This window comes from Cicer arietinum, chromosome 4 (assembly GCF_000331145.2).
Source record: "Cicer arietinum cultivar CDC Frontier isolate Library 1 chromosome 4, Cicar.CDCFrontier_v2.0, whole genome shotgun sequence".
Lineage (NCBI taxonomy): Eukaryota > Viridiplantae > Streptophyta > Magnoliopsida > Fabales > Fabaceae > Cicer > Cicer arietinum.
Window position 1 is genome coordinate 6400179 of NC_021163.2, and position 14652 is coordinate 6414830.

At 30.2% G+C, this 14652-nt stretch overlaps 3 protein-coding genes across 7 annotated transcripts in view; 2 read left to right on the forward strand and 1 right to left on the reverse strand.

Moving 5' to 3' along the window:
- LOC101502437 (SAC3 family protein A) overlaps nt 1-2224 on the forward strand; it is an 11928-nt gene extending 9704 nt beyond the window's left edge. For all 3 annotated transcript variants that reach the window (XM_004495759.4, XM_004495757.4, XM_004495758.4), the window contains 4 exons: nt 319-449; nt 1048-1181; nt 1270-1490; nt 1768-2224. In XM_004495759.4, the coding sequence (XP_004495816.1) occupies nt 319-449; nt 1048-1181; nt 1270-1490; nt 1768-1869 (588 nt within the window). In that variant the 3' untranslated portion in view covers nt 1870-2224. The remainder of the gene's footprint in view (nt 1-318; nt 450-1047; nt 1182-1269; nt 1491-1767) is intronic.
- A 1045-nt stretch (nt 2225-3269) lies between these two features.
- On the forward strand, nt 3270-6637 carry LOC101503179 (nifU-like protein 4, mitochondrial). The gene is made up of 6 exons (XM_004495760.4): nt 3270-3620; nt 3705-3866; nt 3935-4110; nt 5109-5212; nt 5561-5672; nt 6125-6637. Exons 1-6 carry the CDS (start codon nt 3443-3445, stop codon nt 6191-6193), a joined length of 801 nt encoding a protein of 266 aa, XP_004495817.1. The 5' UTR covers nt 3270-3442; the 3' UTR covers nt 6194-6637.
- A 1107-nt stretch (nt 6638-7744) lies between these two features.
- LOC101503835 (pectin acetylesterase 12-like) lies at nt 7745-11714 on the reverse strand. Of its 3 annotated transcripts, XM_012714444.3 has the most exons (12): nt 11299-11714; nt 10695-10777; nt 10261-10390; nt 10104-10177; nt 9733-9819; nt 9520-9644; nt 9360-9420; nt 9061-9114; nt 8855-8922; nt 8619-8734; nt 8384-8529; nt 7745-8187 (listed from the first exon to the last, which is right to left on the reverse strand). In XM_012714444.3, exons 1-12 carry the CDS (start codon nt 11489-11491, stop codon nt 8092-8094), a joined length of 1233 nt encoding a protein of 410 aa, XP_012569898.1. In that variant the 5' UTR covers nt 11492-11714; the 3' UTR covers nt 7745-8091. The 3 variants fall into 3 exon arrangements, 2 of the variants coding, with proteins under 2 accessions (XP_012569898.1, XP_073223185.1); XM_073367084.1 differs by lacking the exon at nt 8855-8922 and having other exon boundaries at nt 8619-8724; nt 11299-11711; XR_003472521.2 differs by lacking the exon at nt 7745-8187 and having other exon boundaries at nt 8392-8529; nt 8619-8724; nt 8846-8922; nt 11299-11707.
- Nucleotides 11715-14652: the final 2938 nt, after the last annotated feature.

Genomic DNA, 14652 nt, shown 5'->3' on the forward strand with positions numbered 1-14652 from the left:
GGAAGCACGGAAACATGGTTGAGGATTGTAGAACTGCACATGATTCTACCAGTGATCAAATGCAAGAGACAATTCTACAATAGAGTTTCATGTGCATGTGTGTTTCAACGTGCATATCATATTAAGTTCTCTATGCTGGTGTGTGACTTATCTATTGATGGAAAGTGTAGTATTAAAAATTAAAAATTTCAAATCATTAAGAAATCTAGGTACTGTTTTGTTTTGGAAATGGGAATGGTTTATTATAGATGTTGAGGAAATTATGTTATTTAACTTATTATTGACGTTTAGATATTGATTCCATTTGTGTGATTTCAGTGCCAATCTCAGTTAAAGACTCTTTATGCTGAAGGTATTGAGGGTTCCTATATGGAATTTGCTGCTTACAACTTGCTGTGTGTTATAATGCATTCAAATAATTACAGAGATCTCCTATCATCAATGGCAAGGTGAACCCAATGTTTCAATGCTTACATAACTCTTATTATGTATCTCAAAGTTTTGTGCTATTGTTTTTTTTTAAGTTAAAAATTTATTAAAACGAAAAGAAAAACAACTGGGCGGACATAAACTGCACCCAGGAAAGAAAAAAATGTCAAAAAAAAGTGCATTGTTAATACTGTAGTTTTTACTGTTATTGTTTAAATGTTAAAAAACTTCTCATAAACATGCATTAATTGTTTTGGATATATTAACCTCTTCTTATATTATTGTTTATTACTGCAATAAAGGTTTATTTCTAATTTCCACAGAAATAGCACCCAAAGCCATGTTCTCACAATTGCTGTTGCTTCCATTTTGATGCTTCATAGGCCTTTTGTTTTTTTTTTTGTTTTTTCTATAAGATGATTGATTGAGAATAAAGTAGTGTTCAGGGTGAAATTAGTGGTTCTCTGTTGACATCTAACAAACAAGATTGAGAATTGGATGGACATAACTAAGTCTTTGAATGGCTACACATTGATATTTTTCCTTGAGTTATCATTTTTGTATCAGTTATTATGTTTGAATACCTCCAATTTTAATGTCTGATGTTGTCTATGCTAGATTATCTAACGAAGCAAAGAATGACGAAGCTGTAAAACATGCCCTGGCAGTTCGTGCAGCTGTAACTTCGGGAAATTATGTTGCATTTTTCAGACTGTACAAAGCAGCTCCTAACTTAAACACCTGCCTTATGGGTGAGTATTGACAACTTTTTTAAAGTAGATAGTTGGTAACATAAATCTTAAGGGAGACTAATGGAAATGATGTCTATAATTTCTGCAGATCTATATGTTGAAAAGATGCGCTATAAAGCTGTGACCTGCATGTGTCGATCATATCGGCCAACTGTACCTGTTTCCTACGTCTCTCAGGTTCTTGGATTCTCAAATGAAGCAACCGATGGGAAAGAGGCCGCTGCTTTGGAAGAGTGTTTAGAATGGTTGAAAGCGCATGGTGCCAGCATAATTGCTGATAACAGTGGAGACATGCTGCTTGATACAAAAGTATGCTTGATTTCTACCCTTTAGATTCGCAGACCAGTCAGTTTAATCTAATCTGATTTTTTTTCTCCATCCTGCAATCTCAGCTTCTTGAATCATCATTCATCCCATACCATATTTCGAGTTGGCTTGCACTTGCTCTATGATCTTTTGCCAAACCGAATTATTTTAGAATTTCTGTCACTCGTCAACCCATATTTTGACAGATGTAGCTTATAGCTAATGAGTTGCATGCAGTATGATTGCTAGATGATTTCCTAACGAAAGCTCATTTTTGCAGATCTCATCCTCTAGTCTGTTTGTGCCAGAGCCAGATGATGCTGTGGCCCACGGAGATGCCAACCTTGATGTTAATGATTTTTTAGCAAAGGCACCTTTATAACAAAGTTGATCATTTTGAATTACAATAGTGAAATTATTCAGGGAAGTGGCTAAAAATGTTGCAACCCCTAGTGTACTTACCGCATCTGTAGGCTGGTTATACTGTAATCAGAATAGAAAAATGTTGTCTGAACGTGTCCCAGAACCTAGTCTCAAATCTGGGATTAGTGTAGTGGAATATACAATATGAAAGGAAAAAAAGAAAATGGAGCCGTGTAGCATACTGCAGAATTATGTATGACCTTTGATAATCATTTGTTTTGGAGACTGGTTATCATTCTTTCCTGGTGAAGGTCAGGACTATAAATGTAATTTGATTCAGAATATAAAGCAATAAAACCGCATTAGAATCTCCATTTCTTACTGTCTTTACTTAATTTCAGATAGGAGTGACGCACATAATTTTTTTTTTTTTTTTATTATTATTATTATTATTATTATTATTATTATTATTATTATTATTACTATTATTATTTATTATTTATTATTTATTATTATTATTATTATTACTATTACTATTACTATTATTATTATTATTATTATCAGAAAAATGACATTTGTTTCAATTGACTGATGTAACAAACGAAGCAAAACAATTCCCATAGCCAAACTCACCTATCAACATTAGCAAACAAATAGAAGCAAGCGTATTCTTTACTCATTGTCAATTTGAAACTCAACAATTTTATAAATTAATAGTATATATATGTGTATATATATATATAGTATAATAATAAGCGACGTAGCTTGGAAACTGAAAATGGAAAAACATTGGTTGGTTGAAGAACAATCAGGCAAAACACTGATTTTCTCCATCTCATACTTGACATGAATAGCAGAAAGGCAGCCACAAAATATATCAGAATATATGTTCTTCCTTAAATTGGTTAACTTGTTATAGGGAAAGGTTGCAGTAGCAGTCATGGTGAATTCAAAGGGAACTCAATCAACTAATCCAATTCCATGGTGAATTCAATGGGATGAAGTAAATGCATATTCTTATACACTATTTCATGGTTGCATACCTTGTTAGTTTGATGGTAAAAATGTTTATTAAATAAAATTTATTTAATTTCAAGAATATCCTCAAATCGCAATGTTCAAGACAATAGAATTAGAAATTTATTTGAGATGGAAGTCCTTGATAATATGGCCTCTAACCATGGTAAATGGACACCATTTAGAGACCCAAAAAGGAGTGAAAATGTCTGGTGAACAGCATGATGTTGAGGAGTATGCTGGGCAAAGTGAAGATAGGTTAATGTTGGCTTTTTTAATATTAATAAAAAATTTGTATTAAGGTGATCGGGGATATATTTCTTCTAAATGAATGATGATCGGTGAATTTTGAAAGGGTAATTGTGATATATTATATGTTTATAACTTGAACTAAATGAATTTGCTATTAATAAACTTTTTGTTAATGATAAATTATTAAAGAACTTAACTAATATAATTATTGATGAGATTAAACATCTTTGAAGTAAAGAACTATTTTGAAAGCGGAGTAGGATTTAGCAAAGCAAGCACAGAAAAAACACCGAATCAGGAAGGATAACACCGAATCAGGAAGGATGACGGTGAGTGGTAGCGTTTTCCGATTGGGAAGACGATTACGATTAATAGGACTCTTCAAATCCCTCACACCAAACACTAATTCTACAATTTGTCCTCACTACCTGCACGCAACGTCGTCGTTTCTCCCTCCCAACCACAATGTTTTCTCTTCCTATGCCTCTCCATTTTCCATCGGTTTGTTTCTTTTCCTCTTCTCTCTTCTTCTATATCCATTTTTCTTCTTCTTCTTATTCTTTCGAGTTTTCAATTTATCAACAGGACAAAAGAGGAGTATGTTTATCCAAACGCAGGCCACTCCAAATCCAGGGTCTCTTATGTTTCATCCCGGTAAACCTGTCATGGATGTTGGAAGCGCCGATTTCCCTAACCCTCGTTCCGCTATGAATTCTCCCCTCGCTAAATCCCTCTTCGCTATTGACGGTACTACCCTCATTCCTTTCATATTTCTTTTGTCTTTGTTTTCTGATTATTTTTTTTGGTTCTTGCAGGAATTACTCGTGTTTTCTTTGGATCGGATTTTGTTACTGTTACCAAATCGGAAGATGCTTCGTGGGAATTCCTTAAGCCTGAAATCTTTGCCGCCATTATGGATTTCTACTCTTCCGGGGAACCGCGCTTTCTAGACTCTCAAGCTGTCGCCTCCATGGACACAGCGATTCGTGATGTGAGTTTTCCTCATTTCATGGAATTTGGCCTTTTAATTCAATTTCATAAATCATTATTTTCTTATTACTCTTGTTCTTTTTTGTACTATGTATTGCATACTAATAAGCTCACTTAATAATACTATTAAGCATTAGTTCACTTAGTTAAATTGATAATACTATATGTTATGCTTGCATGAGCCCTTGAGCGTCAGTTGCATGTTGTTAGCCATATGAAGGATCTAGATAGATTTCATTATGAATCTATGATGAGTTTGTATAGTTTGGTAGATTGTGCTGAACATGCCAATTTCTGTTATGCTTAGTTTGTGTAAGTAGGGAATTGGTGAATGAATAAAGGCACATAAGAAGATTGAAGAAAACATAGCTCATTACTCTTTTCTCTTTAGGATAATACTAGTTATATTTCTATGTTAATTCCTGTTTCTTGGTTTAGGCTTTTAGCTTGTATAAGTAGGGAATTGGTGAATGAATAAAGGTACATAAGAAAATTGAAGATAACTTAGCTCATTAGTTCTATTCTCTTTTGAATAGTACTAGTTATATTTCTATGTTAATTCCTGCTTCTTGCTTCTTCTTTGAGTGTACCTTGCACAATACAACTTTAAGTGCGACCCTCCCTATGGGTAAAGGCTGTCATTTACCCCTATTTGAACTGTAAGAATCGAGAAAAACCTGTGTTTCATCTTTGCTCCTGTGATTTCTATTCTTTTTCATTTTATGTTTCTCTTGGTTGGGGGTCTTTCTAATTGTATATCACACGTTTAAATAAGGAATTCTTTTGAACGCGCTGATAGAAAACCTGACCTCAATTCATACACGGTTGGCACTCTTGTATCTCCCAAATGCAAAATTCTTTCTAATAGGTTTCTCCAAACCGTATTTTAGACGTGCAGTGACCCAAGTACCCTGGAGTATGAGATCTGTCTTGCTTAATAGGCCACAAACCTGATATGAGATGCCAAAATTAAATGATATCTTTACTGATTCCATACAGGATGATTCTGAAATAGTTGCAATGATCAAGGAATTGTTAGAGACTCGTATTCGACCAGCTGTACAAGATGATGGTGGGGACATTGTATATTGTGGTTTTGATCCGTAAGTTTAATTTTTTGTGTTTGGGTTGAACTTTATCTCTTTATAATCTATACTCTTGCACGAAACCTCAAGGAATAATCTACACTCTTAACAAAATAGAAGTTCCTTTGCTATTTGGGTTGAACTTTATCTCTTTATTTTTAGGATCTACGAGTATAAGATACTACTAATAATAATGAATACATATCTCAGATGACAACATGCAAAAGAATTATACCAATAGTGAAATAAATGAAAATCAAATAACTAAATTTCTAAGACAATACCGGTGTTGAGTGTTTACAATGCTAGTGTTATACATTATATAATGCCTTTTATACTTGGTTTTTATATTGTGCTTTTCTCTAGAGATACGGGGATAGTCAAACTTAAAATGCAAGGAGCGTGTAGTGGCTGCCCAAGTTCTTCGGTGACTCTGAAATCGGGCATTGAGAATATGCTGATGCATTATGTACCTGAGGTAACAAGTTTCGCAATATCATTATGTGATGAAACTGATGCATTTTCTGTATCCATTTTCAGTTATGATATTGAATCCTCAACTTTTCTTTCTTCCCTGATGAAGTGGTTTTACCTTTCCTATGATACTCTTAAGTTGATTTTGAGTGCATATTACAAGGATAAACTTGAGACCAATTAACTTCTAAGATTTGCTTGTTGTACTCCATTGAATTAGACTTTCCATTTTATCTTACATGATTGATTGCATGTAAGTTGTCGAATTTAGATTAGAACAGAACTATTTCACTATCTGTCATTGTGCATACTAATACTATCTTTTAACTTGTACTTTCTAGTATTGAGAAAAATGAATTGATTATTGAGTGTTGTTAATAGGTTGAGTTCCAATTTATATGAACTGTTCAATTATTTTATGAGAAACATTCCTTCAATGGTGTGCTGCATTTACAGGTCAAAGGTGTGGAACAAGAATTGGATGCCGAGGATGAGGAAGCAGCATTAAGTGGACAAGTGGAGTAGTTGATCTCTTTTTTTTTATATTTGTGGTCTGCATTTAATATCCTTTCAACTCAACAGAGGCTTCAAAGTACAACAGCAGTACATAATGGATACACAAATGAGTGTATACAAAAAATAAATTAAATAAGTCATGAATTGGATAGATTGCAGTATGACGTGAAATGTTTGTTCTGAGCTAATTAGATCTCACTTGATATAGTATAAAGGTAGTTTATAACTGAACATCGATTGCAGAAAGGTGGCATACTGTACCCTCTATGAACCTGCATTGCTATGATTCTTGGTCTTTCCTTCTGAATCAAGATTCCTGGAAAAGTACAAGGCATCATTTGCCTATTGGATATGTATTGAGGGGACACACTTGTATTGATACATGATTTTGTAACTTTTGCATGTTAAGGAGAACAGGAAAAAAGGCATGGATCATTGTTGTTTTATAGTTTACCATTGGTATTCTATTGTTGGTTCACATATACTCCAAGCTACATAAAATTGTGGTATTGATTTCATAATAGCTGAAAGGCCTTCTCATGCAATAAGGAGTCCCTGGTGCTAATTGTTTCTGTGAATTTTGACCGCTGCTTATATAGATGCTCCTTGCTTCAATATTTAAAATACCTCTTTTACATGCCTTTTTTTTTTTCAAACATTTAATTTACATGCCTTATTAAGCTATGGAATGTTGTTTTCCCGAATAACTTCGTGTGTCAAACCAGTACTACTAAACCAAGTTTTCTCAGTTACGCTCAAAACAATAACTCCGTTTTCTAAATAGCATTGGTGATTCTTAGCAAGTTTGGAATAATTTTACTACGAATACCTTATATTATAAATATTTGCTGTGTTTATGAAATTAGTTTATGATTTTATTTTTATATCAGTTTATTGATATATTCGGCAACTGTTTCATTTTATTTATTAAGATTTTCAAGTAAGTTTATATAATTAGTTTATTCAATATTAAACGGAAGCATAAATGTGTAAGATTACGCTGACATTTTGATTGTGTTGGTTGTTGATGTTGCATGAAATTCAAGGTTCTCGACGAGGTAGACATTGCAGTGTAACAAATTCTAAGTTTATGCTTGAATTCATTTTGTAAGAGGTGAAGGTAATTTTAGAAACATACAATTAATCATGTTTTGGTGTTCTCCAATTGTATAGTCTTTTTTTTTTTTCTAAAATGAATTATATCTTGAAGTTACGAGCTTCAATGAAGTATATACAATTTTAGTTTGAAATTTATTGTTCAACTGAATTTTAAAACCCTTCAGTTATATTCCACTTTTAACAAATATCAAGTTTATAAAATGAATTCATTCAAAAATGTTTTTGTTCAACTAAAAACTAAACTTAGTTAAATATTGTTTAGTTATATATAGTTTAAAATAGTTAGAAGTTTGTTATAATTAGATAAAATATATTATATAAGTTACATATGAACACTAGATAAAGGTGTATCTATATCATAATTCTTCACATCACTAAAGGCATGGTTTTATTGCCACAGATTGATAGCATCGACATTCTCCTCGACAATGAAAACGTAAATTAGTGTTCTTCTCAATTCTGTTCTCATTAATTTTGTTTCATAAATAATCCCGAATGAATTTTACAAATAACTGTCAATGCCCACCTTATTACATTGTATAAAATTCTTGTAGTCTATATTACATCTCCCAAACTTTGTAAAAATCAAAAGATTTGCCTTAGCATTCCCAACTAATTGACCTATACATAAAAATAAAAATAAAAACTATCTCCTTAACTATTAACTCATGGAAGAGGCTTATTGAATTTTCACTTTTCAGCAACAATTTTCTTTTATTGTTTGGATCATTAACTGAATAGTATATTCCGTAATTGCAGATGAGAATATAATTTAGTTCATCTGAAAACTAATGGTTGCATGATTTATCACAAGGGTAAGGACAATCAATGTCCTTAACAACTGTGCGGTCGAAATACCAGTCTCCGACGGCCACAGCAATTTCCTACATATTATCAATGCATATGTGTTAGAGATAGACACAAAAACAATAAGATCTTAACAATACTAATGTACCAACAGTGTCTGTTGATTAAAAAAAAAAAGAAGATCTTCAAAGTTTAAAAAAAGTAATTAGTATAAGTAAAAAATGTACCATAAGTAAAAAATCTTAAACAGCATAAGGGATATGTGACACTCACTTTTTTTCCAATGACAGGAGAGTTGTCAGAAAACCATGTGTTTTGCCTCTCAGATTGGCAGTGTGCAAAACATGAATTTATGAACAATCCATTTTTATTTGATCTTGAGAAGCCTCTTACAACCTTCAGCATCTGCTTCCTGAATCCTGTATTAGATCATAGTAGTTAAATAATTTAATTCTCTGATAAAAAAATTGTACTTTTAATGAAAGCATTTTCTCATGCATCAAACCACCTTGTAGAAATTCAATTTGTGAAGCATTGCATTTAGCATGGTTTAATCTGCAATCACGCCAAGTGCCGTGAGGATCTTGTTTTGGAGGAGCTAAGCTTGCCTGGATCTGTTGACAAAAACAAAACTTAGTTGTTAATAATATGTCAAGTGATTTTTCACAACAACCATATATCTTATAATATGATTTATCGCAGTTTACACAACTGCATCAGAAATCAGACATTTACCTGCAATAGTCATATGCAGAATTAAGAAGGAATAGTGGTGTTTTTATACTGGCAATTAAGTTCTCAGGAAAGAAGCACTGAAATAAAGGAAAAAAATATCACTAAAAGATCAACTCAAAACAATAACTAATTATGGAGCATTTAGTTTTTCCTCAAATTCATTCAAATGAAACTAAAATTTCTAAAATTTTAGAATAAGAGATATCGATGATTACCGAAGTGGGATCAAGATGATTAGTACATGTCTGTGGAAGATCCTTCTTTACTCTCTGCAACGAGTGAACAAAATATTAATCATCGTGCTTTATAAGGCTATAATATATAACCATGTCAAATGACCAAGTTTCAAACCATATAAATAAACTATTTGGCATGTGGTAGATGTTCCTTTCATATTAAACAAAAAATGTATCAAATTCAGTTTAACTGCACATGGTCTCAAGAAAAAATGTTCTTAATATGTTTTTCTTTTATACTATAATAAATTGGTGATCTTAAGAAAAAAGTGTAGTACCTGTAATGTTGTAACACCATTGAAAAATTTCCTGAGGGTACGCCCACCAGCTATATCAAAACTACATAATTCAGAGAGGAAAACAATTAAGAATTAATTTTAGGATCGAAAACCCTGCAACAATAATGATGGAAATGACATACTGAAGTTAGGCACTCACGCGTCAAGAAATAATCCACCATCACTAAGACACTTCACTTTAGTAGTCCTCGGGAATAGATCTCGAAAATCATCGCAGTGTAAAATAGTAGCCAGACCACCCGCTGAACATCCAGAAAGAAGAGCCTGAAGCAAACAAAGTTGCATCTAAGATGAGAAGAAATTATATTTAAGTAGCAAAGAGTGCGCGCGTGCGTGCGTGTATGTGTACAACCTGATTGGCATATCGCATTCCCTTTGACATCAACTCCTCCATTGCAGCCAACCATATGCGTTGTCCTCTGAATTGCAGTTGCGCAGCCTATCTCAGACAGATAATATTCACAAATCAGTATTTTGCAATAACACTACATTTTATAAAGATGAACTAAAGTCATGTACATGCATCAAGTGTTACTAGTGTTATTTTCTCTTCCTTGTGCATAACTCATACTGTTTTTCACAATGAAATTGTGAGCATCTACACCTAATTTTTATCAAGAAATATATTAATATCATAAAGGAACCATAATATTTGTTTTAGTTATTTTCATCATCTTGTCAGCTACCACAGAATTAAATATCAATTCAGTTTTCAAGATCTACCTTATGTTTACTATCCCCAGTAAAAGAGGCGCCATCACAGTAACGAATTTTCACTCGGTTCCAGTTAAAAAAATCTGCAATCATAATGAACAATATTAGCCAAACAGCTAAGCAAATACTTTTTAATCATAATTGAGTATTCCATGTGAAAGAAAACCTGGATTTTCATGAAAATTATTGCTTAATATTCCTGTAAAAGCTATCGCTTTTTCCATTAATTTTGATGATCCATGCCTTGATGTCTTGCGATATACGCATGTTCTAATGTTATTACACCATCCACCTCCCTGCCACAGGATGTCACATAAATATCAACATATATTTGTATAGCGCCGCAGAAGAAGTTACATGGACAATAAACAATACTTGAAAAACAGCCATACATGGCATGTTTTTTTTATGCAATTTTCCTTCACAAAAAGTGTGTTCCCAACAACACTTTTAACTAGAAAAGCTTCTGATTTACTTTATCAATAGAAAAACTTGTCAACCTTTAAAATATGATCATTAAAGTTGTATGAGATGTTTTCTTGTATCAATAAAAGAAACATGTATTATAGAATAAGAACAATGTGAAAGATCATGTGATACCTCTAAATTAACGAGCCAGTTGTTTGCGCCTGATCCGTGTCCTCGATCGAAATGATAAGCAGGCAATGTTCCATCCAAGCATACTGCCATAACAAATGAAAGAAACTATATTCATTTTCATCCAAAATCAAAGGCTACAAAATTTGAGACATTTGAGAAAATCTCAAGCTCAGTCATGTTTAATTTCTTTGTGTAGATGCCTTCAAATGATTAAGTTAAATAACACTAAATTGGCATAAACAACAAAACAAGGCTGGTATAACCTTAAAATCTAATTGGTCACATGCATCTATTTATTCACATATTATATAATAATATGGCAACTTCAAAGGAAAAAAAAAATATGGAGGTAAATTTTCTGAGCTCATAATTTGCAGAAACAAAACTTCAAAGAAATTAAAATTAAAAAAGAAAGAAAAGAAAAAAACAGTTTTAATTAGATAGTACATACATTCTAAATAACAATAGATCTTATTAAAACTAGAATGGGTGGTTTCAACTTTCAACAATGTTACATGAAAAAGAACTAATCAATTAAACTTCCCCAGGTGAAATGAACTAATCAGATGAAAAATGAAAATTAGAAATGGATTGGAATTTGTACCAGCCCCTTTAGCAGCAGCAGAATGAATAATGGTAATTCCAACCATGTGAGGATTAGTAGCAACTAAGGAAAATGAAGCTTCATGAGCCTCTAATAGAGACAACTCAGTTTCATTGATGTGATAGGCATCAATATCAATCAAGTTGGTGAAAACAATTCCTAATACAATGCTAACCCAGAAAAGTTTCACCATGATTCTTCTTTCTGAGTTAGTACTCTCTCAACACTAGAGAGCTACGTGTTTTGTTGTTTTGTGAATGAAACAACACAACACAATACAACAGAAAGGTGCAAAGTTTTTTGTTAATAGCTGCAAAGGAGGGGTATTTATTGTCCTCGGTAATTAGGGAATAACAAATAAATAAAAAAATAAATAATAAAAAAGGAAGGGTAATTAAAAAGAAGAGGGAATGGAAGAAGAAGAGAGGGAGGCATAGACAGAAGAACCGTGTTTGCCGGGCTTTTTAAGGTTTTTAATATTTATTTTTATAATAATTAAGGTACTTGTTTTATCTAAATACAAAGGTTTTATTTAGAGGTTTAAAAAGGGAAAGCTAAATTATGCACAGTGGCTACTGGCTAAGTTATTAATCTCAACAATTTATCGTGTAGATATTATTAAAATAAATAATATCTAAATTAATAATAAAAATGAATATCCCGTAAAAATTATAAAAATAAGCAGACTATTCATTATTGAAAAACTTGATTTCATAATATTTCAAAAATCAATTCTTATAAAATATTTTTATATTTTATAAAACAAAAATGCATAATGCACTGTATCAGTCAAAAAGAAAAATACATAATGCACCGTATAATAAATTCACTTTGACACTACATTGAATCCGTAATATCTATCATATTAATTGCCTGAAATATTTTCTTCGTATTTTGTAATAAATGTCATTTTTATATATGTTATACATACAAAAAAGAACTATATAGTAAAAGATAAAAAATAATAATTTTACCAGTTTATTTTAATTTGTGATTTTTCATTATCATACATGTAAAGTGAAATATGATATTTTCAACAATAATATTATGGAAACATAAAAGTGAACGCAAAATAGAAAATAAATATAATATTGCTTAAAATATAACGGAAGTCATTTTTGCTTTTATAAAATATCAGATATTTACTTATATCGTATTTTGTGTTTCAATAATATTGCTATTGTTGAAATAATATATATAGTATTGACTAGAAGATACAAGTGAAGTAATTAATTTTATATTAAAAAAATACTTATTTTAAAATAATATTTCTGTTAAGTGACAAAAATGAAGTGTCATATTAAATACAATATGTATTTCCTATTTAAAAAAATATTTTTAACTTTATGATCTTTTATTTCACGTTTCATAATAAGTATTATTTTTGTTCATTGTACACATATTAAAAAATAAAAATTAATAAAAGCAAGAGATCAATGAAGATTGGAATAATATCCATGGTGTTGACTAGAAGATACAAGTTGAATAATTAATTTTATATTAAAAAAAATACTTATTTTAGAATAATATTCTTGATATCATTGTCTCTTTTGTGTTATTTTTATAAAATTAGAAATTTCAATTCGTTTTAATTGCAAATTTTTTAAAAGACTATTTTAATTTTATGTGATTGTTAGTGTAACAAATAATTTTTTCTTTTAATTTACTTAGTTAAGATTTTTTTTAATATTCCAAAAGTAGTTAATAAACTAATTTGAGATAGATTTTATTTCTTAAATTAATTTAATTAAGACAAATTTAATGTAGTTATATTTTCTTTTTGAGTTTATAAACATATACGATATTTTTTTATTATATGAATGTTGTTTACACACCATAAGATTGAGAGTTGAGATAGTATGTTGTAATTTATTAAAACAGAACAAATTTAAAATTTTATATTTATAACAATAATTTAAAATCTCAAAATAAAATCCGAGGGATAGCATAGGCTCTTTCATAAAAATCATTTCTATAAAAAAATTGATTTAATTGTTTTTTATTTATTTTATATTTTATATTACAGTAAAATTTGACCATGCAATACTAATATGTAAAATTCATTAATAATAATAATAATAATAATAATAATAATAATTATTATTATTATTATTATTATTATTATTATTAATGAATTTTACATATTAGTATTGCATGGTCAAATTTTACTGTAATATAAAATATAAAATAAATAAAAAACAATTAAATCAATTTTTTTATAGAAATGATTTTTATGAAAGAGCCTATGCTATCCCTCGGATTTTATTTTGAGATTTTAAATTATTGTTATAAATATAAAATTTTAAATTTGTTCTGTTTTAATAAATGACATCATCAGTTTTGTCTCTTTTGTTTTTTTTTTATATGCTCATTGGTTTGCTTTAACTAGTTCATGTGTTTAACAAGTAACGCGTATACATTTCAAGTTTTTATATTTTAGTTGATATAATCTTAGTTGAATTATTTAATTGAATTATAAGTTATAAAAATTATATTGTTTGTTAGTTTGATTTTCTATCAAATAAGTATTCATTTTAGAAGATAGTAGAGTTAGTGAAATCCAACTGTCCTATAAGTGTTTTGAAAATATTTTTGGTTCGTTCATCTTTAGTATAAAAATAAAACAAAATAGTGACTTAACTCATTATTTTACTCTCCTTTCATGACAAGATTTTATGATAATTCATAGTGTTGTCTTGGCATAATATAAACTTTATACCATTGTCTCAACCAATTAAGAGACAAGATAATTTCTCTCGTTCTTGATATGATACCCATTTCTCTCTCCTCCTTAACACTTTTAATTTATTTTTGAAATGAAGATTACAAATTTAATTATGAATTTTATCTTTTTGTGCAATTAAGAGAGGACAGCAAAAATACTATTCTCATTTTTTATATCTTAGCATTCCCCTCTCTTAAACTAAAATTATGATTTTATTTTAATTATCTACAAAATTAATTCTATTCAATTTTTTGTTTGTAACTATTAGATAGAAAATTAAAAGGGTGATGTGACACCCTCTAATTTATTTATTTAATTAAAAGGGGTGATGTGACACACTGCAATATATAGTAAAATCTACTAGTTAATATTTATTAGCTCATACACATAAATATATATGATAAATATATATGATTTCAATTGACTTTGTAACAACATAATAAAATTAAAGAAATAGTAACCATTGGTAGCTAAACAATAAATCAATGATAATATTGTAACGTAAATAACTATTGAAACCCCTTATTTTAACAATCCTCCCACTGCTCCTTCTATTCATACATTTTCGTTAAGCCCTCTTGATGTCACGCCTATTTATCATTCCTACAACCCCAAAATAATTTTATAAG

What these genes read in the sequence shown, in the direction of transcription:
- LOC101503179 (XM_004495760.4), top strand. Translation starts at nt 3,443, where the DNA reads ATGACGGTGAGTGGTAGCGTTTTCCGATTGGGAAGACGATTACGATTA. An exon ending in TGGACACAGCGATTCGTGAT is followed by an intron (nt 4,111 to 5,108) that starts GTGAGTTTTCCT and finishes GATTCCATACAG; the next exon opens with GATGATTCTGAAATAGTTGC. An exon ending in GTATATTGTGGTTTTGATCC is followed by an intron (nt 5,213 to 5,560) that starts GTAAGTTTAATT and finishes GCTTTTCTCTAG; the next exon opens with AGATACGGGGATAGTCAAAC.
- LOC101503835 (XM_012714444.3), bottom strand. Translation starts at nt 11,491, where the DNA reads ATGGTGAAACTTTTCTGGGTTAGCATTGTATTAGGAATTGTTTTCACC. An exon ending in CTTCTTAATTCTGCATATGA is followed by an intron (nt 8,735 to 8,854) that starts CTATTGCAGGTA and finishes TAAGTTTTGTTT; the next exon opens with TTGTCAACAGATCCAGGCAA. An exon ending in CTCCTGTCATTGGAAAAAAA is followed by an intron (nt 8,188 to 8,383) that starts GTGAGTGTCACA and finishes GATAATATGTAG; the next exon opens with GAAATTGCTGTGGCCGTCGG.